At 56.0% G+C, this 24,377-nt stretch overlaps 1 protein-coding gene across 1 annotated transcript; it reads left to right on the top strand.

The window, feature by feature from the left end:
• Positions 1 to 5,485: 5,485 nt before the first annotated feature.
• Positions 5,486 to 23,540, top strand: CYGB (cytoglobin). Its single transcript, XM_005494058.4, has 3 exons — positions 5,486 to 6,041; positions 17,115 to 17,346; positions 19,067 to 23,540. Exons 1-3 carry the CDS (start codon positions 5,899 to 5,901, stop codon positions 19,229 to 19,231), a joined length of 540 nt encoding a protein of 179 aa, XP_005494115.1. The 5' UTR covers positions 5,486 to 5,898; the 3' UTR covers positions 19,232 to 23,540.
• The last annotated feature ends 837 nt before the right edge of the window (positions 23,541 to 24,377 follow it).

The raw sequence follows: 24,377 nt of genomic DNA, 5'->3' as shown, positions 1-24,377 counted from the left end.
TGCCTTGCGCAAGGCACTGGGGGTGGCCGAGCCCCGAGTCCCTGCCAGCCACCCCCGAGCACGCTGAGCCCCCAGGAGCACGTCCTGCTGTGCTGGGAGCTCACTGGAGCCAAACAAACAGCGGCTGCTGGCTGAGCCGAGGCCCAGGAGGCTGAGGGACCTGCCTTTCCCTGGCAATCGGCAGCCGGGCTTTTGTAATCCCTGCGAGGACTCCATGCAGGAATCCATTGCTGCTTGTAAACTCTCCTCTGCAGGCTGACACCGGCAAAGTCCCCGTTCTTGCACCCCAGATGCTGCCTGAGACCCTGAGTTTTCTCCTTCAGGGATTTGTTTATAAGCACACAGCCCTCCCTAACCAAACAGGGCATCATCACTGGGCTGCTTGAGCCCTGGGTGCCCAGCCTGGTGCAGGGGGCAATGCCTGAGTGCTGGCCCCTGCACCCACTTGGGTGACCTCTGCAATGCCAAACACATCTTCTAGAATCAATTAACTCTGGCACTGAGGTCATTGGGTGACCTTGGCAGCCAGCACTCGCCCCCTGTGCGGGATTGTATCACCTCCAAACACTCTTGATTGATGCTGAGAGGTGCTTGGTTCAAAGGCAAGGTAATGTGAGCAGATTAGTTAATGCTTCTTGGCCTGGCCCTTGAGAGCAGGGCTGGAATGACGGGGCAGACAATGGGTTTTGAAGGCTTTTCTTGTTAAGATATGAATCAATGGAGCTGTATGAGGAGCAGGGATGATGTGATCAGAATAAGAATCACGGCTTGTCTTTGAACCAGAGCGAAGTCCCTGATGGTGTTTACTTCATGTCCTGGCACCAAATGTGAGATGATATGAATATATTAGCTTATTGGCTCTCCTGAGCAACCCCTGCCATGCTCAGACCAGCTTCAGGAAGGAAAAGAGCAGCAAAGAGAGTCAGTTTGGAAATGCCAACTTGTTTGCCAATAACCCTGTCACTCTTGCTTACCCCTGAAGGCTCTGGCTGTGACAGGGGCTGTGCTCAGGGGGGAAGAGCAGGGCACTGGGGGTGACACCGGGGGCTGTTCAGGATCTGGGGAGATTTACCAGCTGGCTAATGCCATGTTCGTGAAGCCCTGTGGTGCTGGATCTGTCATCTGCTTCCTGAGTGTCTCTTGCTTCATCTCTCCCAGTTGCATCACAAGGTTTCAGCTTCTTCCAAATCCCAGTATGGAACTGGGAGTTTTTGCAACATTCTTAGTCCAGGAACAGGTTAATCTGGTTGGAAGTGGTTGGGTTGGAAGTGTTCTCCAGGGTTGTCTCGCCCTGCCCTGCCCCGTCCTGACAGAGCCCTGGGCAGCACCAGCCCCTCTCCCAGGGCTCCTTTCTTCCTACTGCCCTGGATTTCCTAATCCTTGGGGGGTTTTAGGTTGTGTGGATTTTTGGGGCAGGAAACCAGAAAGGTGTCATAAGGCTTAAGGTCATGGGGAGGCTGTGCTGTCCCAATCACACCCTGCCTGCTGCTGCCCATGGTCTCCAGCCCATTGTCCCTTCCCAGGCATCAGCTCAGTGCTGCTGCTGTCCCAGTCCCCAGCACCCCACACCTTCCTGCTCCCACACATGGGCTGTGAACTGAGGCTGGAGTGGCCACAGGGTCCCTCTGGGAGCTTGGGGGTCCCCACTGGGAAGTTTGCTGTGGAGGCACCTCAGTCTGCACAAAGCCACATTTGCTGCACTGGGAGCCCAGAGCAGAGCAGCCGTGTTCCCAGGTAGGAAGGAACATCTGGGCTGGTTTGGTTTCAGCAGATTTCCCACAGCTCCAGCAGCACCTCCTGCAGCCTGGATTCCATCAGTCAGGAATGTCTGCTCCTCACCACAGCCCAGGTGTCACAGAGCTGGGAGGGGACAGCAGCTCCCTCATTGTCACTCTGCTGGCACATCTCCTGCCAGCCAAGCTGCAGACATGGAACTGGGGAAATCCCAGTTTCTCAGTACTTCAGGTATTTCTGAGTAAATTGGTGACCAAGCCTTCCAGCAATGGGGACAGCGACTGCATGATTAAACTGGGATCACCCCCACCTTGGGATGGAGATTCAGGCAGCAATCCAACCCCAGCTGGATCTGGGGGTGTCCTGCTGCCTGCAGCCCCTTTTGCCTCCATCCTGACCCTGCAGAGATGCTCAGGCCACAGGTACTGCCAGCACAGAGCTGGAGCATCAGGATTGCACACAGATCTCCTGGGATCAGAGAAGCTGGGGGAAGGAACCCTGCAATAAGCACAGAGCATTTGTACAGGCTTTAGGCTAAATCCTTCCCTCCCTGGGTAGCAGCACTGCAAAGCTCTTTCCTGGAGTCTTGTTATTCCTTTTCAGGCTGGGACACTGCAGCTTGCAGCAGGGCTGGATTAGAAAGGGGAGAGAGAGACCTGGCCTGCTGAGCTGGGTGAGCTGGGCTGGCAACCAGCAAAGGTCAGGGTGACAATCCAGCATCTCCAGGTCAGCAGCCCAGAAAGGCCCTGGGAGGAGAATGAAGGAGGAGTTGGCGCCTTCAGCCTCATTGCACTCAGAATCCCAGGACTGCTCCTGTTCTGGCCACGTTGGTGTCTTGAGGGTCTGGAGAGGGATTCTCACTGCAGCCCTGGAATGCCACCAGCACCAAGGCCTTGGGGCAGCTCGGGCAGCTCCTTCCCAAAGCACTCCATGCTGGATCTCATGGGGTGTCTCCTGGGACACCCCAAGTAATGGTGGCTGTCAGAAGGCCCCAGGGAGCTGACACGGCAAGGGGCACAAGAAAAGGCCTGGTATTCTCCAGGAAACAAATGACAAGGCTGTCCCCAAGCACCACAAAGGGTGGACTCAGGACCCAAAGGATTTGAGGTGTCTGCCTTCACCCCAGAGACAGTGGAGAAGTCAAAGGTGGGGATCTGCCATCATCCACATCCCACACGCTGTGGAGCTGAAGTCTTGGGATTTTTTGCCTTTACCTCCCACTCAAGGATTAGGAGCCAAGTACATTTCTCATTGCACCCAGCACATGAGAGGAGGAGAGGCAACGTAGGAGGGCAGGGGAGGAGTGGGAGAAGCCATCAGCAGGTGGGTACAGACCCCTCAGGAACATGGCATGCCACAAGCAGAGGCTTGGAGGGCCTGGAAACCCATCCTCACCCTCTGCAGCTGCCATGGAGGATGGCTTGGACAAGGAACTGATCTCTTCCTGCTGTGCAGAAGCTCTGTGAGAAGCAGGTTCAGGCTCAGCAGGGACAGGGCACCACAGTGCCACCCCATCATGGGGACAGGACCACAGCAAGGAGATGGAAAGCAGGAGGGCTGTGATGCTCAGCTGGTGAGGGGAGATGAGGGTGTTGAATCACCTGAGAGAGATGGATTGATTTCCTCAGCATGGATCATGCAGGCTGACCCCACCTCAGTGTCTGCAGTGGCCATGGGGACAGAGCTCTCTGTGCCCCTCCCTGGAGCGCCCTGGCTCAGCTGAGCTCCCCTGGGGCCAGCAGGCTGCAGCGGTGTCAGGGCAGCATCTCTCTCCTTGTGGAAGGAGTCGCCTCCTAACCCCAAGCCCTGGAGAGCAACAGTCATGGGAAACCATGGAAACCACGGCCGGCACGTGACAGCGTGTGCTGCACTCCTGCCCTTGATTTATGGCCCACCTCTGGGACCAGAGGCACAAATGCACGGCTCCTGGCATGGGTTGGGGTTTGGAGGCAGTGCAGAATCACCACTGCTTCACTCCCCACCTCCTTGGTGGAGCAGGAGGGCAGGGCTGGGCTCCAGCCAGGGCCAGACGTGGTGAGCGCAGGGAGGGAGGCAGAAACCTGGAAAAGGCTAGGGGATTTCTCACTTGCTTTTCTAATGCTTTCTAATATTTCTAAATTGAGACTTCTGAGCCCAGACATTTTGACTCCTGGTGCTAGGGAGTGAGGAAAAGCTCCTGCTGCACCCAGGCACCACGTGCCAGGCTCTGAGCACAGCGTGGACTAAGACACCAGGTACAAAAGCTCAAAGATTTCTTTTCTTTAAACACACCGCAAGTGATAACCAAAACTTGACCCAGATTATCTCCCCAGTGTTCACATTGGTCAGTATTTGATTTTTCCATTTTTTGAAAGAGAATTTTTTCCCCTTGCACTGCGCTGCAATTCTGCTCAGGGTTTAAGCTGGGTCTCTCTGGGTTTAAGCCAGGTCTAAAGCAGCTCTTCCCCTGCACCTCAAGGGAAGGTGATAAGCTCAGCTGTGCCATCCTATGTCCAGAGGGATTTCTCTGCTGCCTGGTGACCACCTGGTGACATTATTTGAGCTGGGGCTCGTGGTTGTTCATCCCAGTGGCTAATGGGCAAAAGGTAAATGCAAATGTGGTGAAAATCTGATGATTCAGCAGCTGCTGGTGGAGCTATCGAACAATTCCTGACCTCTGGCAGGGTTGGGTTGGTCACACTGCTCTGTTGTCACCCTGTCAGCACTCCCAGCTGAGCTTTGCTCTTGAACCAAGGGGTTCAAGGCTGCGTGGAGCTCCCAGTGTGTCCCAGGACGTGTTCCCTGGAGGACCCACAGTGTGGGATCTGTGGGCAGCACGTTCTCCACCAGCTCCCATCAGCTCTGCAAGAGCAAATCTGCTGACACCACCAGTCTGGCGGCTGCTAATGGGGACGTGGCCAAGGCTGGTTTGGAGGAGAAATACAGCAAAAGAGCCTCGACAGCTCTGCAATAACAAAGCTACAGCTCCTCAAGGGGCTCAGGCACCCCCCAGGCTGCCAGAGCAGCACTCACAGCCTGTCTGTCCGTCTGTCTGCCCGTCTGTCCTGGCGGGGTGTGCAGGGCACCCCCGCTCTCTGATCCCCCTGGAGCACCCACGGTTATTACAAGTCCCTGGAGGATTCTCCTGCTCTCTGTGCTAATGGGTTGTGCTGTGGGTTTAACGTGCCGGATTGCCAGCGAGCTGGGAATGGCATCTGGGTAAAAAGCAGCCCCAAAATCACACCCACGGAGGCGGCGGGAAGCCTGGAGTGGAGGTGTTCCCTGCCGAGGCGCTGCCAGGAGCCACGCAATCCACAATAATGCCTTCATTTCACCAGTGCCTCAACTCTGCATCCCTTTCAGCTGGGTCGTGCCACGAGAAGGGAGAGCAAAATCTCAGCATTAAAAAAAGTCCCCGTGGGACACACCATGATCTCTTTTGGGGGGCAGAGAGATCCCCTCTCGACCCAAATCTCTTCTCAGCCCAAGAATTGGAGGTGAGCGGTCTGTCCTTCCAAACATCACCTCCTGCAAAATCAGGGAGTGCAAAGAGCAGAGCCGGGGCACAGCCAGCACTTGGGCTAACTTTAACTCAGCACTCTGGATTCTGAATTTCCTCTGAGCTGTTTACAAAGGGCTGGAAAAAAAACTTCCAGCACTACCTCCCCCCCGCCAGCCCCGTCCTGATATTGCCCAGAACATCTCTCTCATCCCTCCCTTTCAGGGAGGAAAAAAAAAAAAAAAAAAAAAAGGAAAGGAGGGAGGAGTGGGAGAGAGGAGGAGAGAGGGAGAAAGTGAGCTCACGTTCACACATTGGTGAAGAGGCTGGTCTTGCAATGCCTTTGAATATTTTACTTTTAGGCAGTTCCTCATCAGTCAGCCACACACATCCGAGGCGAGCTGAAGCTAACTACAGCCATGGACAGCACTAGGAGATCTCACATCTAATCGCACGCATCATTCCTCCGGGATATTCTTGAAATTCCACATCCAAACACGCTGACAGCAGCTGCACTCACACACACACACACACTCACACACGCACTCACACACTCACACACACATCCACACGTCGCAGAGCCGCCGAGCAAACACCTTGTCTCTCCTCTCGCAGGATATACCCGCTCACACACATCTCTCTTTATCTCCTCCTGGCTTCCCGGAGGATCCTGCCGGCTGTTTTTCATGGAGAAAGTCCAGGGAGAAATGGAGATTGAGAGATGGGAAAGAAGTGAAGAAATTTCAGACGCAGAAAAAAAGGTCATTCAAGAGATATGGAGCAGAGTATATGCAAACTGCGAGGACGTTGGGGTCTCCATACTCATCAGGTATTTAAAAAAACAAACCAAAAAAAAAAAAAAAAAGGAAGCAGCAAATCCAACTGAATCTCTATATAGCTCAGAAAGAGGCAGAACAATATATAGAACTGAGTGGAGATGAATGACAGCGAGTGGGGAGCTGGCTGGGTGTATCTGCTGCCTGGGAGCAGGGAGGGATTCGCAGCGCTCCTCGGATTCCCACACCTTTGAGCCGGGGGGAGCAGGGCAGCCTTGCCGGGGGCTTTGGGGGGATGCTCCGTGCTGAGGTCACCTTACCCCGGGGCCGGGGGCGGCGGAGGCGGGGGCAGCTCAGCCCCGCTGCGGGCGGGTCGGGGCTCCGCGGTTCTTGGCTCCCCCCGGGTCCGGAGCAGGCTGGCGGGTGAAATAATGCGAGTTGGGAGCCAAGATAAAAGCCAAGCAGGTGTGTCTCCCAGGGCACCATCTGTCCCTCCGGCGGCAGCGTCGGCGGGAAGGAGAGCAGTGAAGTTGGGAAGGGAGGTGTGGGGCACGGGCGGGAGAGGGGCAGGGAGGGACGGCAGCCCCCGAGGGGGGTGTGGAGCATCTCCCGAGGGCAATGGGGCACAGAGAGCAGCTCAGAGCTCTGCACCTGCAGCCAGAGCAGGGGAGATGCTCTGGAGGTTCTTGTGTTGTCTGGGAGTAAAACCATATCCAGGTACACCGGGAAAGAGCCAAGTGGGAATCCCGCAGGCACTGGGAGTTTGGGGTATCAGTGGGGTATGGCACCAACTGTTTCCCTTATTGACGAGGGCAAGGAGAGGGGCAGGTGAGATGCCTGCAATGGCCAAATGGCAAACAGCAAAGATCCTGTTCAGAGCCACACTGCTCATCCCTGGGGTCGGGAATGTTATGATGTCCCTGGTCAGACCCAACCTGGACCAAAACCAGGCACTCCAGGTATGGGTTGGGTCTTCCCCCTTTTCTCCTGCACCAGGGCACTGTGGGTGTGCAGGGAACCCCTTGGAAGGATGTGCTGTTCACTAATAATCATTTGAAAGTTTTCCAATTGACTGAGCTAAAGCTCTGAGCCCACAGGGTCTGCAGGGAGCAGAGACTCCCTGGACATCACAATGAGCAGAGCCAGTTCCCCTCCAGGCTCATGCCAGCACTGCAATGGGATTTTCTTACCAAGACCCCTCTGCAGATTCCAAAATGAGACTGGAGCCCCCTCTCCACCTCCTTCACAAACATTTCCTTCTCTCAGAGCCAGCTGATGGCTGAGCCCATTCTCCCATGGCCCCCAGTCTGTGTAGGCAGTCAGGGCAGTCAGGAGGGGTGACAGCTCCATGGCTGGGACACCAAACCTACCTAGGCTGGCTCTGAAGCAGAAATTGCAGCAATCTGGGGGTTATAAGATTCCCCTCAGCCCCATCTCACAAGGCTGAGCTCGTGGCTTGGCCACCAGCCATGCATGGCCAGCCCCTTGCCCAGCAGCTGGGTCATGCCACGGCCCCATCTGCCAGCCCTTCCAGGTGCCCACTGCCCACAGACACAGGGAGGGTGGCTCTGTGCCCGTGCCTGGCACCCAGGCACTCATGGCAATGCCATAGGGGATTCACCCAGGGCAGCTCATTGCTTTTGGAGTCCTCATGGTGCTGCTTGGGGCAGGGCTGGGCATGAGGAGAATCGAGGTGTGGCAGTGGGGACAGGGTGGCCGAGCTCTGGTCCCAAGTCAAACTTTCCCAGCAGAAGTTTTTGGTGCAGTTTGGGGGTTTTTTAATGCAGGCAGAGTTGTGCACTGTGGTGAAGGTTTTCTCCTGCTGTGACAACAGGGCAGGACAGAATTGCCTGCTAGGGTGAACCCTGGCTCTTTGGGAGCCTTTCCATCCTTAGTCATGGCACGTGCCCTGCACATCCCAGCTAAACCCACCACCTGCTCCCTCAGCCAGAGCTTCCCTGGGATGCTTAAAGTGAGGTCTGGCCTTGTGCATAGCGATGCCATTTGGGAGAGGAACCATCCCCTCCAGCAGCGCCGGCTGGAGCCGCAGATCCGCACGGCACAGCCGGTTTGTGTCCCCTCGGTGACAATCCCTGTCCCCAGGGAGCTTTTGGCGCTGCTGCTCTGAGCCCCCTGTGAGCTCTGAGCCGCACCTGAGCTCCCTGGGGAAGAAGCACGTGGAGGCCGAAAGCAGGGCAGCCCTGGCCGGGGCTGGGAGAGCAGGGCTGGGAAAGCAGGGATGGGAAAGGAGGGGAAAGCAGGGATGGGAAAGGAGGGATGGGAAAACAGGGGAGCCCTGGCTGGGGCTGGGAGAGCAGGGCTGGGAGAGCAGGGGAGCCCTGGTCGGGGATGGGAGCACAGGGATGGGAAAGCAGGGATGGGAAAGCAGGGCAGCCCTGGCCGAGGCTGGGAGCACGGGGATGGGAAAGCACGGTTGGAAAAGCCCTGGCCGGGATAGGAGAGCAGGGCTGGGAAAGCCGGGCTGGGAGTGCAGAATAGCCCTGGCCGGGGATGGGAGCTCAGGGCAGCCCTGGCCGGGGCTGGGACAGCAAGGCAGAAAAAGCAGGGATGGAAAAGCAGGGATGGGAAAGCAGGAATGGGAAAGCAGGGATGGGAAAGCAGGGATGGGAAAGCAAGGCAGCCCTGGCCGGGGATAGGAGCACAGGGATGGGAGCTCAGGGCAGCCCTGGCAGGGGCACGGAAAGCAGAGCAGCCCTGGCCGGGGCCGGGAGCCCGCGCTGCCGCTGCCCCAGCTGTGCTCACAGCTGGCAGAGCCGCGGTGGAAGTGGGTCACGCGTGGGGGCCGCCGGGAGCCCGGGCCGTGATTCAGCAGCTCCAGAGGTCGGGGCTGGGGAGGGGTCGGTGCGAGGTGACCCGCCCTGCACATTTTGGGTGGGTACAACAGGGGCTGGGAGCTGCCCCAGCAGCCTCTGCTTCACCAGAGCCAGCCTGGTGCTCCTGCTCACCTCGCGAGGGAAACTGAGGCAGAAAGGGGTTGGCACAGGTGTGGCCAGGGAGAAGGAAGGGGGTGCGTGGCTGTGGAGCCCTTTTAGTGCAACCCCCATGGGCAGAGTGGTGAGAGCAGGCAAATCTGTCAGCACTTGTGGCTGGGGTTGTGACCAGGGACCTGGCTGTGCCTGGCGGCAGAGGGTCTGCTCCTGCTTACCTGCTCCATCCCCTCTCCATCCCTTCAGGGCAGGAAATTGCATTTTCCCCTGTGGGAAGGGCTGGGGGATTGCAGCACTTCTGAAATGAATCTGGGGCCTGATCCTGTGCTCCGAGGCTGGAGGCAGGGGGGCAGCAATGCCCACCCAAAGGCAGTGATGGGGGATCTGCAGCTCTGCCATCCTGCAGGAACCCAGCCCAGCTCCCTTTGTCCCCAGCCAGCATCCCACCCCTCCACCCCCAGCCTCTCCATGCTTTGCATGTGGGGAAACTGAGGCACAGAGCTGGGCATCATGTTCCCATCCCTCTTGGCTGCTTGAACCCCCAGCAAACCCTGGGGTCCTGCCCTAGCACGACGAGCCCCTGATCCCACAGAGCTCTGGGAGCCCGGGGACACAAACAAGGATAATGGGGACTGTGGCTGAGCAGCCACCGGATCCTGGGAATCTGCGCTCTGTGCTTCAAACGCTGTCGCTAATTGACAATTTCCTCGGTGGGGAGCCTCGCCCCGGAGGAAGCAGAGGCTCCTCGCCACGCTCATCTTCCTCCTCCCCGGGAGCTCTGGGGCCCCTGCAGGCTCCATCTCACAGCGGCCTTAACCCTTGCTGGGGCTGGGGATGGAGCTGGAGCAGGAGCTGGAATTGGAGATGGAGCTGGGCTGGGGCTGGGGATGCTCACCTGGGGCTGGAGCTGGGGCTGGGGCTGAGCTGGGGCTGAGCTGGGGCTGGAGCAGGAGCTGGGGCTGGAGCTGGGGCTGGAGCTGGTACTGGGGCTGGAGATGGAGCTGGGCTGGAGCTGGGGATGGAGCTGGAGCTGGGGCTGGGACTGGAGCTGGAGCTGGGGCTGGAGCTGGAGCTGGGGCTGGAGCTGGAGCTGGAGCTGGGGCTGGGGCTGGGGCTGGGGCTGGGGCTGGAGCTGGAGCTGGAGCTGGAGCTGGAGCTGGGGCTGGAGCTGGAGCTGGAGCTGGAGCTGGGGCTGGGGCTGGGGCTGGGGCTGGGGCTGGGGCTGGAGCTGGGGCTGGGGCTGGGGCTGGGGCTGGGGCTGGGGCTGGAGCTGGAGCTGGAGCTGGAGCTAGAGCTGGAGATGGAGCTGGAGCTGGGGCTGGGGCTGGAGATGGAGCTGGAGCTGGAGCTGGAGCTGGAGCTGGGGCTGGGGCTGGAGCTGGAGCTGGAGCTGGAGCTGGAGCTGGGGCTGGGGCTGGAGATGGAGCTGGAGCTGGAGCTGGGCTGGAGCTGGGGCTGGAGCTGGAGATGGAGCTGGAGCTGGGGCTGGAGCTGGAGTTGCTCACCTGGGGCTGGGCTGGAGCTGGAGCTGGGGCTGGAGCAGGAGCCGCTCACCTGGGGCTGTGCCTCCTTCTGAGTGGTTCCCAAGTGGGCTGGCTGGGAGCCCTGCGTGAAGCTCCTCCGTAGCCTCCCCATGACCCTGGGGTCGTTGCTGTGCCTCAGTTTCCCCATCTGTTATTCAGTAATGAGTCCTTTTTGACCCCTCCCTCAGCACAGAGCTCCCAGGGCAGCCTTCAGAGCCTGCTGTGCAGTGCAGGAGCCCTCAGCCTGTGGTTGTGCCTCCCCAGGGTCCCCCTTTTCTCCTTCCAATAGTTTATTGCCAATACTGTGACACAGGGCTGGGAAATGCCAACACCCGGGGGTGGCTCAGCCCTCCACAGCACACAGGGGCTGAGAGCAGCCTGGGGTGAGCATCAGAGGGGGTTTGGGACCCTCCCTGCTTTGCAGAGCCCAGCTAATCCCAGCACCCAGGGCTGAAAGCTCAGCCTGCTCCCACACCCACACACATGTACCACAGGCACAGATGTGAGAGCACAGAACTTTATGGATTCCAGAGGGGATAAAACCCAGGGATAGCTTCTACAGATCCCAGGAGAATCTGGACCAATGGTGATGCCATGCCGAGTGCATGCAAGGCGAGCTTGCCCAGCCACCACAGGCTGTGCCACCTCCACAGGGCTTCTCCATCCCTCTGTTCCCTCTGTCTGCACTTCAGAGCCATCAGCTTTCCAAATTCCCACCTTCTCCATCGCTCCTGATGTGCTCTTTCCCCCTCAAGAGGTGTAGGAGGGGAAGCAAAAGGTTTGCCAATGCAGGATCAGGCCCCTGGATTTTGGATTTTGGTTGCTGCTTAGTCTGAGCAAACACACCTGGACTCAGATGCTTTGCAGAGAGCTTTAAAATATGAAAGCACTCCTTGGATGCCAGATGTTATTGTGAGTTCTAGGTTAAAATAGCAAAAAAATCTGACTAATGAGTCTGGAAATGCAGAAAAACCTTATTTTTTTCTTTTTTTTTTTCCCAGCTGAATCAAAATGTATGGGTTGAATCTACCCAAAAATGGCATTTAAAGAAGTGATTTTGCAGCTGCCCCCAAAGCCAACATGTGTTTTGTGGAGGCGTCCATGGGGACAGGCTGATGAAGGACACATTTCAGGGCACAGTGGCTCAGGGAGATGCAAAATCTCTCCTTGCAAAGGGCCCAGTGGAGACAGCAGCAGTGTCCCTGTCCCACACTCATGAATGGTGGTGAGAGATGTTTTGGGAGATGTTTTTGTGGGGACAGGGAGAGCCAGAGAGGGACACAGGCGCACACAAGGGACATATCCCAGCTATCAACCACTCCATGAGCACTGAGGGGGCGAGTGAGGGTTTAACAAGCTCAGTCTCAAAACAGCCCCTTCTCCTATGGCTGCATTGTCTCTGAGCAAACTCCCAAGGCAGCTGTGTGGGGATCCCTGTGGCACAACCTTGGCACTGCCAGCAGCTCCTGGGACATCCAGAGCCTTCCCCATGGCCAAGGATGGTAGTAGGAGAGCTGGGAATGTTATTGAGATGAGGATTAGTGGGATTCCTAGGAGGGATGGGCTTGAAAATTGGTCAAAGAAGTTTAAGTTCATGGTCAGGTTCAGGGGATAGTGCTTGGAGCAATGGGTGGTTTGCTAGAGGGGGGATTTATTGATATGAATGACAGAAGTTTGGGTTGGATAATGAAAGAGAAATGTGGCACAACCTGCCAGCAGCTCTTGGGATATCCAGAGCCTTCCCCACGTCCCCTGTCCCCGTGCTGCCCTTGCATCACTTCCAAGGCATGTGGGGGTACAAAATCCCACTCAGCACCCACCAGGACATCCATGACCAGGGCAAGCAAAGGCTCAGGGGGTGAGCAGTGTGCCCGGGCAGTTTCCCTGGCTGTGGCTGAGGATGGGTCGGTCCCAGCGGTGACAATTCCCCTCCAGGGCAGGCAGGGAGGGCCGAGCCCCGGCCGGCCCCGCTAATGAGGCTGTAGCGGAGCTTCGGGGCTCATTTAGGGCAGGGAAATGCCAGCACAGCCCCGGGCAGGCTGGCAGGGTGCCTGGGGAACGCTGAGTGCCGCTGGCTGCCCATCCTGCCCGAGATGGACCTGCTGGAAACCACCAAGGGAGCGTTGGAGGGGAGAGGTGGTGATGGGCAAAGCCACACGCAGGCTCACAGTGTGAGTGGAACATGGACCACGTCCTTGTGGATGGGTCCTACCCCCCTCTGTACCCAGCCAGGGGTGTTCTTCCAGCTCCAAGGGAGGCAGGTCTCCAGAGACCAGTGGGGAAGCCACTTTGGTGCTGTTAATTCACTTCTCTTGTGAAAGATCCCTGCCCTAAAGGTTCATCTGTGCTTGGGCTGAATCCTCATGTGGGGTAGGGAAAAACAACAGCAATGAGGACTTGGAGGTGTGAGCTGTGCACACAGAAGTGAGCAGGACCTGCCCCTGGGGGTTTCTAGCTCATGTCCAAGTGTATTTGGTGGAATCTTTGCTGAGGAATCTGCTCCCAGCCTCCCTGGGGTGTCCTGGTCCCTGTGCCTTGGGCACTGGGGCATCACAGCCTCTGGGCAGGGTTCAGTGCTGTGCTGGATTCTGCTCCCAAGGCTCTGCAGTGGGGTGTGGGCATCATCTGGAGCAAGGCCAGCTACACCTTTCTCTCAGCTGCAGAAGAAGTTGAATTTAGCATTAGTGTGTGGATGGGGACTTGGCCCTTTTCCCTCAGCCCTCCCCTGGCAGAGCTGGAGATGTTTCCCACCACCATCCCCACCTGTCCAGGAGCTTTCAGAGAGAGGACAGAGGAGCAGGCAGGCACCATTCCCTTCCTACTCACTGGATTTGCCTTTTTCTGCCTCGCTGAGCTGTAGCATCGACATGGCTGAGACCTTCCTCACCCTGGGCTGTGTAAACCCAACAGCCTGAAAAGGGGATGATGGGCTACAGGTGGCTGGGAGGAGCAGGGGGAACATGCAGGCAAAGCTGTGAGCCAGCCCTCAGCATAATAATAAATAGCAGCAGCACACAGCACCTGCCTACCCATTATCAGCTGCTTTGTGGGCACCCCAGAGAGGAGCTGGAAGGAGAGGTTTGAAAGGGACACAGAGGCTCCAGGCTGCCTTAGAGTCTCTCCCACGTAGAGGGACGAGGCGAGAGAAAACATGAAAGCATTGGTAGGTTGAGTCACCAACCCTGGAGGGATTCAGGAGGTGTGGAGATGTGGCACTTGGGGATGTGCTTTAGTGGTGAGCTTGGCAGGGCTGGGTTAAGAGCTGGACTTGGTGATCCTGAAGGCCTCTTCCAACCTAAATGATTCTGCTGAAGCCTCCAGCAGATCTGAGGGCTCATGAGCATTTTCACCCCACAGTTTGCAAACAGGGGAAGTGAAGCAGCAAGGGTTCAGGTGCTTGGGGGGACCAGGCAGCACCTAGGTGTCCTCTTTCCAGCTGGGCTTGGAGGTTTCCTCCATGCAGGATTTGCTCTGTATGCTCTGGGGAGATGGAGGAGATGCCTCTCCTCCCTAACAGAAAACAGGTTTCCAGTAACTGCAGTGGGTTTGCACCTTAATTATTTCCTTTGGCTCTGCTACTGGGAATGGTTGTGTCCTTAAAGTTGTTACAAGGGCAAAAGAGAGAGGAAAAGCAATCCTGACATCCTGTCCTCTGGGTCCAGATGTAGCCGGCAGAGTACAAATTAGCGGGTGGAGAATGGAATCGCTTAAAAAGAAATTTAATGAGATCGGTATGCAGGCATCTGGTTCCTATCAATCATCATTTTGTGTGATATGCAATGGTAAATATCATCTTTTAATGACTCTGATGGAGGAAAAAAAGCCCAAACCACACACACGCACACATAATGATCCAAAACCCTTCCAGAGCCCGTGAGGTTTGAACTCTCCAAATTTTCTGCAGATGGAAAAACCCCAACAGACACCTCTTCTAACTCACTATTGTTGGAGTATTTTATTTCTTTTTTCCCCCCTCCTTTCCTCTGGTTATATTTAACCTTTGTGTTAAATTAATCTTCTCTGTTTATTAACAACTACCACTGAGTGAGCCTCCTTCCCTCTTCTCTGTGCTTTGACAGCTCAAATATTTGCTCCAGGCAGAAGTTCTTGCTGCAGGCGCCTGCTGCTGTCCAAGGAGAGGTGGCTGCAGGTCTCTGGCCATCCATAGGTTTGCTCCTGAAGATGTTTTGGGCTCCTCTGTTTCAGTTCTCCACCAAAGAAATCCAGCAGAGACAGGACTGGACACATGAGCTGAGGGTTTGCTGTTTTTACATCCCCTGGGAAAGCTGCTGGGCTCAGCTCCCACAGGGGCATCAGCCTGAGGGTCTGCAAAGCAGGGACAGGTTGGAAACCAAGTATTTGGATCTTTCATTGGTCTGGTTTCATACAGGTTGGGGTATTTTGATGGTTGAACCAGGCTTTGCTCCTGGCATAGCTGGCCAAAGTGGGGAGAGGTGGAGGTGATGGTCCCAGGGTCTCTTTTTGGCCCTTCTCTTGTTGGGGACAAACTGTGAATCCTCATGGTGCAGAGCTCTGTCCCCCCTTGCTATTCCCTTCGTGGTTCAGACCAGGAATTTTTCTCAACTCATTTCCCATGCCTTGAGAAGATGCTGCCCTTTGGCTGAGATCAAACACAGCTTTTCAGGGAGCTTCCCATGGTTTGGGGTGCAGAGGCTGAGGCATGCAGGGAGCAGCTGGAGCCCCCATTCCCTGCCTGGGGCAGCAGGTCCCACTCCCAGTGCCATCCCTGGCTCCCAGGGCCATCCCTGGCTCCAAGGGGGAGCCTGTGAAAGGGGAAGATCCACTAAGGGATGGTCAAACCCACAGGATGAGCCCTGCTGGATCTGGAGGGCTTTGCTGGGTGACTGCAGCTGCAACACCTTGAATAGAGGTGGGGAGGGATGAGATGGGGACTGAAGGATGCTGAGTGCAGCTGGAAAAAATGGTTCCATTGAACCAGAGAGGAACATTTGCCCTTCTGTGGGGAAATGCGCAGGGCAGCAGAAGTCTGAGATGCTGGGATGGTGTTATCTGTGAAGGTCTGGCCAGCTCCATCCCCCAGCACCTCTCTGACAGCTCTGGGCTCAAGGACTGAGCATCTCTGTGGCAGCAGGAGCTGGAGACAGCCAGGCCTGGGAGTGATTTCTGCCGACAGGGACCAGATGTGTCAGGAGGAGCTGTGCTGCGGGGAGGAGGCTGCACGACAACAAGAGGAGTTTTGTCATGGGTCCCCTCTGGGTTTCAAAAGCAACACCTCATCTCCCCCTTCCACCTTCCTTCCTCCCCCACCCTTTCTGCCACACATTCCTCACACCTCCAAAACCTATTTTGGGCCATCTGATGAATCCCAGCTGCCTGGGGAAGCAGCAGGAGCCGTGGTGCACTCCAGGCACAGCTTCAGCCGCTTCCTTGGCAATGCCCCCAAGCTTTCACAAGCCAAGGGAGCGGGGGAAGGAAGGGAGGGAGGGGGAAAAGGAGGATAACAAACTGGTAAAGGAGCCTGGTACTCAATATTGTGATTATTCACCGAGTGGTGAGTGGGGAAGAGGATCCCACCTGGTTCTGGAGAGAAGGAGTGATGGTTGGAGAGCGAGGTGGGATGGGTTCAGGCTCCTGTGGTTTGGGATGGTGCTTGGGAAGGGGTGTGGGGAGGAGAGCAGGGAGTCTGCCTGGAGCCAGGGATGATGGGGACAGCCTGGGAGCACTGTGCTGACTCCTGAGCATCCTCCAGCAGCCCAGGAGCCAGGGAGAGCCCTGTAGGAGGGAGGGAGCTGGGTGACAGGGGGGAACCAGCACTGATGTGGCTCTCTCCTGCAGAAAATCAGTGGAAGGGGTGGTTTATGTGAGTCAGGTGTCAGCCCCAGCTGCAATCCTGGCATGGGTGCTGTTGGCATTGGTGGCTCCAGCCCTGGTCTCTGTTACCTTGTGCCCTTCAATTCCCTGTCCCTTCCAGCCCTCTACCTCCCTGAGGAGCTCAGCACATCAACTGTGACCACAACTTCATTTCTTTCAGCTGCATTTCATTGGGGTTGTTTTAGTCCTGCAGAAAAGAGGGTCCCCAGGCCACCCCACACTGGGGCTGATGAGTTTTTCGGGTATCCTTGTGCTGGGAAAAATGTCCCAAATGAGCAGTGACATCAGCTCAGGCCTTAGGTCCTGCTGGACACTCTGGTGGGGCTGATCCATGAAAGGTGGACAAGGGGAGACTGTTCTGGGTGGCAATGCAGAAATAAAGCCCATGGAGGCAAGGAAGAGGGGCAAGGAGAGGCTGGATGGGATAAAGAGAGGTTTTCATGCTCATCTCCAGCTCTCCGAGGCAGGATGTGCTGTTCTGATATATGTGGGCACATATCCAGCATCTGGCACGCCTGGGTGGCATCTCTGGGCCTCAAGAACTCAGTCTTGCTTCTGCTTTGAGGATGAATATCCAGCTGTGATGACCTTGTAGCAGATGGGGTTTGGGGAAAAGGCATCAACCTTCTTGTTTTCAGACAGCTGAATGCTGCAGCTCCTGGGGAATTTGATAGCAAAATCAGCCCTGGCTGTGTGAGACACAGGGGATGGATTCCACCACCTCCACCCCCCGTGCTTTGCTTTAACCCCTCAGCCTGCTCTCCCCCTGCTGATGGCATTTCATGTCTGCTCTTTCTGGAAGGTTTTTCGTGAACTTCCCCTCGGCCAAGCAGTACTTCAGCCAGTTCAAGCACATGGAGGACCCTCTGGAGATGGAGAGGAGCCTGCAGCTGCGCAAGCACGCCCGGAGGGTCATGGGGGCCATCAACACCGTGGTGGAGAACCTCAATGATGCTGAAAAGGTCTCCTCTGTTCTGGCCCTGGTGGGCAAGGCCCATGCCCTCAAGCACAAAGTGGAGCCCATCTACTTTAAGGTAAATGATAGGTGTGACTGTGTTCACAGGGGGCTGAGGATGAGGGAAGAGATGAGGATCTGGCTCCGTGTTTCAGAAGGCTGATTTATTATTTTATGATATATATTACATTAAAACTATACTAAAAGAATAGAAGAAAGGATTTCATCAGAAGGCCTTCTGTCTTGGTTTGGAAAGACAGGTGTCTGCTAAGGAAGGCAGGAGCCTCCCCTGAAAAGGAGAATATAAACCCTCCCCACCCCTCTGAATTGCTATAAATTTTAAATTAAGGGGCTCTCAGGCAAAAAATATGGGAGCAGGAAATAACAGTTCTTTAATAGGCAAAGGAAAAAAATAAAAGGATAAAATAAAAAATGCAGTACACTGGAACAACACTGCCAGAGTCAGAACCCAACCTGACACCCTGTGGGTCAGGGTGTTGGCAGCAGTCCCATTGGAATTGTGGCTCAGCCCTCCTGCAGTGTCAGGGCTGGTTCTGCTGGAGCAGGGATCCTGTAGAGAAGGATGTGTTCTTCCTCTGAAGATCCAGGGAAAGAGGCAGCTGCTGCTCCTCTGGGGAATCCAGTGGAGAAGCCATGCTGGTGTTCCAGAATCTCCAGATTATGAATGTTTGAAATCTCCAGATTATATCCAAGCAGGAATGCTTGGCTCCTCCCTCTGGGCTCCCATATCCCAATGGGATGCTGTAGTTCTTATCAGCCATGCAGGGACATTCAATAGCTGTTATCAGCTGATGTCCCTCTCGAGGGAGGAGTGATTGTGGTCACTCAAAGAGAGAGATAAGGCAAACTGCCCACTTGACAAAGGTAATCTGCCATACAGATGGTAATGGAAAACATCTTGCATTGCAATCTGAAACAGCTAAGAATAGAATAAGAAGGAATGAGAACAAAGGTTTGTGGCTTGGACTCTCTGTCTGAGCCAGCTGACTGTGATTGGCCATTAATTAGAAACAACCACATGAGACCAATCCCAGATGCACCTGTTGATTTCCAAAGCAGCAGATAATCAATGTTTACATTTTGTTCCTGAGGCCTCCCAGCTTCTCAGGAGGAAAAATCCTAAGGAAAGGATTTTTCATAAAAGATGTCTGTGACAGATAGGAGCAAAATAACCTTGGGGCTGCTGCAGGAATGGGGCAGGGGAGCAGGAGCTGTGTGAGCTGGTGCTGCCTGGCCTTGGCTGGGTGTGAGGGAGAGCCTCAGGAAGGCTGTGGAGACCACCCTGCCCACACACAGGCAGTGCCAGAGCACCCAGTGCCTGCCCCTGCCCACCTGGCTGCGCCCATGTTTTTGGCTGTGTCCCCCTTCTAGAAATTGGGCACAATAGCAGGGACTCAATTAGTTGGCTAATTAGCCCCCCTCCAGCTCTGCTTGGTTTCTTTCTGATGGGAATAATAACCCCAAGATCACAGGTTTGATCCCCATTGCACTCAAGAGTTGAGCTTGATGATGCTCATGGGTCCCTTCCAGCCTGGAATATTCTGTGATTCTGTGACTCATTTGGGGTGCCCAGACTGGGGGAGATGCCTCAGCCCGCCAGCAGCTCCCTGCTCTGCTGCCTGTCCTGGCTGCTCCCAGGGCTGTCACAGACCTCCAGCACATCTGTGTCCTACAGACAGCAGCAGGATTCAAGTGTTTCTGTAGGAAAAAGCCAAACTTGCTGTGAGCAGCTCCCTGGCGAGTTATTAACCCCTTCCTTGCTGTCTGCCTCCCCTCAGAAACTCACTGGTGTGATGCTGGAGGTGATTGCTGAGGAATACCCCAACGACTTCACCCCTGAGGCACACGGAGCCTGGACCAAGATGAAGACCCTCATCTGCACCCATGTGACAGCAGCCTACAAGGAGGCGGGCTGGGCTCAGTACCCCACTGCCACCCTGTGAGCGCCCAGGGGGCCACCAGAGGGGCAGGGAGGGCTTTGCTCACCCCAGGACTTCACTCTGGTCTCCTCTCAAGATCTTTGCTCGGTTTGGGGAGCCCGGCAGGGCCAGTTCTGTCAGCTGCCAAGTCACAATTTGATCTCCATGGGGTTTAAAAACAAACTAAACAAGCCAAAAAAAAGCCACAGAACCATGAAGGGTGTGGGTGGGTCGGGGTGAAGCAGTTGCAGGGGACGCTGGAAGGGGATGCAGAGGGTGAGGGGAGAGCTTTGGTTGTTGGCTCCATCTTCCTGTCCTGGCCTGTCCATCACCACCTCCCAAATCCTGCACCTCACTTGCACCATCTCAAAGCCCCTTGCACAAGTGCTGCTGCCCTGTTCACTGATGAACAACACAACCCTCATTTTCCACGTGAGGCCCCTGGCTAAAGCTGGAGCCCCTGACTGCACCGAGAACTTTGCTTTGCTTTGCACTTTGTGTGTCACCTGGCAGGGCTGACAGCCAGAGCCTCTCTGGGTGCTCCAGGTGGGCAGCAGAGCTCACCTGTGCAGCCACCCACAGTCCCTGTCCTGGGCTGGCTGCTGCAGCCCCTCTGGGCTGGGAGAGAAGCTGCCCCACAGCCCCAGAGAGGGGAAGGAGGGGGATGCCCTTGGGGGATCCCTCATGGCTCAGAGCATGGTGTGTGGGTGGGATCCCTGTGCCACAGGTGGGGAGCTGGTGAGTGCCCCCACAGCTCCCTGAGGAGGGGTTTGGATGGAGCATGGTGTGCCCTGGGAGCTGCTGTGTGTCAGTCTGTCTGTCCTCTCAGTGAGAACGGGGGTCAGGCTGTGATTAGGAGGAGGAAAGATGGCACAGACACATCAGGAGGGATTCTGGTTGTGAGGAAAGGTCCCTTCTCTGTTAACATCCATAAGTACCTTGTACATATTCCTGCCCTCGTGGTGAGACTGGGCTCCTCCAAACAAAGTGCCTGGTAGAAATCAGCCCATGCAGGAGCTGAGTCCCTCCTGGGGACAGCAATGCTCCTGCCTGTGCCTGACAGAGGCTTCTCCCACACCCCCAAACGTGGCTGCAGGGCTTGGAGCACTCATCCCTCCTCCAGCACCAACTCCTCCTGAGCCTCCGGGTCAGTCTGCCTGGGTTGTGCCTCAGTTTCCCCTGCAGATATGAAAAAGGGAGGAGGAGGAGCAGCCCTGCGTCCTCCTGCCCACATGTGGTTGGATTCTTAACATTTCTGGGAACTGAATGGCGAAGGATTGAGGATGAAATGCCAGATGTGCTGGGAAGCTTTGGAATCCTTGGCACCCAATATTTCCCTGAAGGCCTGTGCTATTTTTAGAGCTCAGGCATTAAGGGCAGTGTTATCTGTGGCAGTGGGAGGAGGGTTCCCTTTGAGATTCCCTCTGGCCTGGCTCCACCGCTGTCCTGGAGAGCTGGCAGCTCCTGAGAGAGCCCAGCTCCTCTGCTGGTGCCAGCTGGACAGGCAGCCAGCCCAGAGCTCCACCTGGCATCCCCACAGCCACCCTGGGGCCATCCCTAACCGTGGGTCACTGCCCCAGGCTGACCTCCCTCCTCCAGAGCAGACAGACAGACAGAACCTCCTGCTTGGCTCACCTGTGCTTTCCACCATCCCCAGGAACAGAACAGGTTTGTTGTGTCTCAAAACAGCCCCACAACTCCAATAATGTCACTGCAGCCACTCTGGCCTTGCAGTCCTTTCCTTCCTGCATCCCACAGTGCCACTGATGGAGAGGAGCAATGGGGCCTGGGGCAATGGCACCTCCTGGGTGGCACCAACAGCTGGGCACAGCTGTCCTGGGCATGGCAGGGTCCAGGGGGTTGTGAAAGGAAGGGACAGGCACAGGGTGACAAGTGATGCTGCTTTGCTCATGGGGCTGTCAGAGCCAGCATGCCCAGAATCCAGCCCACAGCCTGCCCTGGTGGAGGTGCCCGTGGCTGCAGCTCCAGCTCCCTCTGGGCTGTCACAGAGGCTGCTCAGCCCTCAAACAGCTGCTGCTGCCTGGGGTGGGGATGGATGGGAGAAGCCTGCTCAGCCATTGACTCCCCTCCAGTGCAGGGCTGGGGAGGGATCCCTTGGATCAAGACTGTTAGGTGATGTCTGTGTGTGTGCACACCACGGCACTCACGAGCTCTGCTGGCTCCTGCCAAGGCCTGGGGGCCAGCAGCACACATTTCTGAGCAGTTCATGCACTCCCTGTGCTCTGCACATGCTGGGCCAGGGGTGTTTCTGTACAGGGATGTTTCATCTTTAGACAAAATTTTGCACATTGACCTTTGAGGTTAATAATCTCCAGGTGGGAATTTTATTTTTGCAGCGCAAACCCTTCCCCTCCCTTCCCACAGCCAAAACTGGGCTCCCAGTCTGCAGAGAAGCCACTTTGGAGCGTCTGGAAATTCTCCATGTTCATACCCAACCTACCCTTGTGCCTTGGCTTTTGGGGGGCAGCAGCAGGAAGGTCCCCTCACCTCCCCATTAAACAGTGCTTAGGTTTCTCCTTTCTTTTGTTACATCCCCAGAAAAGCTGACCCACGGCCTCCTGCACCACGTGTGCATGTGCTGGGCTTGGGGCTTTTTCCAGGCACTTTTTCCTAAAGCAGATCCAGATGTGTGCAGCTGCTGTCCCTCGAGGAGCACCCCCGATCAGCCAAATCGCAGCCCACTCCAGTAGAGGCAAACAAAACCACGTTTATTTTTATTTTTATCAGCTTGCTGGGAAGTGACACGGAGCAGGAGGGCGGCAGGGCAGGGCTCGGGAGGGGAGGAGGAGATGGAGATGAAACAAACGCCCCCTCTCTGCTCTGCTGAAACCCAGCCCCGTCCTCATCTGGGGAGAGACAAAGATCAACAGAGCGAGGGAAAAGCGCCATTCCAGAGTGACAGGGCTGATAAATGCCGTGTGGAAGAGCAGAAAGGGGGAGCATGGCTCTGTGCATGGCTCTCTGGCACACACACACACCCATGCACAGCCATTCCCTGTCACTGCCACCCACTGCTCCCCCAGTCCCACCACTGCTGATTGGGGGCCCCTTGTCCCCTTTTGTTCAGGTCTTGCTCTCTGGGGCTTGGCCTTTCACTCCTGGCACACTTAGGCCGAGCTAAGGGCGCGCTTAGGCCGAGCTAAGGGCACACTTAGGCCGAGCTTTGCTCTCCTTGGTGGTGACTAGCTCTCAAACTCCTTTCCCCAGAGCTCACAAGTGAGAAGCTGAGGCTCAGGGCATCGCTGCCAGCACATGCTGGGCCCAGCTGGTCTCTGCCCTGCACCCCCAGACCCAGCCAGCCCCTGGCTCTGCCAGCGCCTTGGCATTATCATCAGGGCTGGGCCTGGAGCTGTGATCCAGGTGGGAAAGCCTCTGTGCCCCCTGCCAGAGGTGGGGAAATGCTGAGTGAGGGGGGATTTGGTGTCCCCCTTGAGCCCCTCGTCCTGGCTGTCTTTGACAGCACTGTTCCCATCAGCCAGCTCCTGTCCCCTCGCTGCAGCTCAGTGTTTGCTCAGAGGGAACTGAGCCCTGGGGAATGGGGGCACTGGGCTGGGATGGGGACCCACCCACCCTGTCCCCCCTCCATGGCCAACATTCATGGCAGGTTTAGCTCTGCAGACACCCCCCAATATCACCAGAACCCTTATGTGCTACCACCCTCATCTTCTCTTGGGGGTGACAAATCCCCAGGGCAGCCTGAGCTCTCCCAGGGGATCCTCTCACATCTCTGCCCCTTTGTCCCAGGAGAGAGGTCACAGTGTCCCCCCAGGGTGTGAGGGGATGCTCAGACACTTCAATGGGGACCAGATTCCACCTGGCTGGACTCTGGTGCCAGAACTCAGCCTGCCCCTGGCCATGGGGAAGCTGCCCTGCTGTGGGGATCTGGGGCCAGCACCACCAATGCCAGGCACAGGGATCAAAGGGAAACCCACACGCTGACCTTGGACCAGCTGAGGGAAAGGGAGGGCCAAATCCACCCGCCTGGCCTGACCTCTGTGCCAGGCTGCCAGTTATTTTCCATAGCTGAAGTTGTCTCTCAGTGTTGGTGTGTCTGCCCCAGCCCCAGCGTGCCCCACAGCCATGAGTGTGGTCTGATGTAACCCTGTGTCTCTCCTGTTCCTGCTGCAGATCCTGTTCATGTTCGTGTTCCTCGGCGCTTCCGTGCTGGTTTTATACCTGCCTTCTGTGTTTATGGGTGTAACTTTGGTTTTTTTCTTTTTGTAGGTTTTTAGTATGTTTGTAACCGGACAAAATGGTGTTATTAAACTGAAACTTGTATCTTCAGTGGATAAATCAATCAAACCCCTCTTGAGCTCTGCTTGGTTTCTTCTGATGGGAAGATGAGGTGTGTTGAGGGCTGCCCCGTGGACGTGAGGGTTCCTGTTCACTCTGAGGGAGTTTTGGGCAGGAAAGCAGCAGAAAACGGAGTGGATGTGCCCAGCAAGGGTGGCAGAGGTGGCTGGAGGCATCTCAGCAGTGCACTCCTGTGGGGAGGTGTAGGAGCATCGAGGGTAGGATGGTGGGGATGGATGGAGATGAGAGATCTCTGCAGCCAGGGCTGGAATTGGGGTTCATTGCAAAGGGCCTGGGTGCAGGGCCCTGCTGGGAGCTGCCAGCCACAGCTCAGAGCAGGCTGAGAGAAGAGAGGGGGAGAGAGAATGAGAGAGTGAGAGAGTAAAAGGGTAAGAGAGTAATCGGGGTAAGAGAGCAAAGTTCCTCTTACAATACAATAAATCTTCTTCTGTGTTAATTATTTTGATTCTCACTAACCAATCTAGTACAACATACAAATCCTACAGCATTTACATACAGCCTATAAGAATCATTACATTACCATACTGTGTTACATTTTAAACTCTAAAAACTCCTCTTTGGACCCCTTCTGCCAAGCTGTAGGGTCTGCTCTGACCCTTGGGCCTGTCTGCAAGAGAGGGTATTGTATCCCCCCCATCAAAAGGGGATTACCTTCAGCTGGCCACGCCATTGTTTTCCAGTTTTTCAATAACTGAGGTATCTCAAAGCTTGCTTTCATTTCAATCTCCCTTATAGTTTCCATATTCTCAAAGTCTTTTGCCAGGCAATCATATTTATAAGGCTTTCCTGTTTCATCTTCCCCAACAGGGAGGGAAGGGTTTGCCCCCCTCCGGGC

The sequence above is a fragment of the Zonotrichia albicollis genome, chromosome 19, assembly GCF_047830755.1.
Source record: "Zonotrichia albicollis isolate bZonAlb1 chromosome 19, bZonAlb1.hap1, whole genome shotgun sequence".
NCBI lineage: Eukaryota > Metazoa > Chordata > Aves > Passeriformes > Passerellidae > Zonotrichia > Zonotrichia albicollis.
This window is presented reverse-complemented; position numbering and strand designations above follow the sequence as displayed.

Bases quoted from the DNA above. Each gene is read 5' to 3' on its own strand.
- CYGB (XM_005494058.4), top strand. From the start codon at position 5,899: ATGGAGAAAGTCCAGGGAGAAATGGAGATTGAGAGATGGGAAAGAAGT. The intron at 6,042-17,114 runs GTATTTAAAAAA...TCTTTCTGGAAG, and splicing joins GGGGTCTCCATACTCATCAG to GTTTTTCGTGAACTTCCCCT. The intron at 17,347-19,066 runs GTAAATGATAGG...GCCTCCCCTCAG, and splicing joins TGGAGCCCATCTACTTTAAG to AAACTCACTGGTGTGATGCT.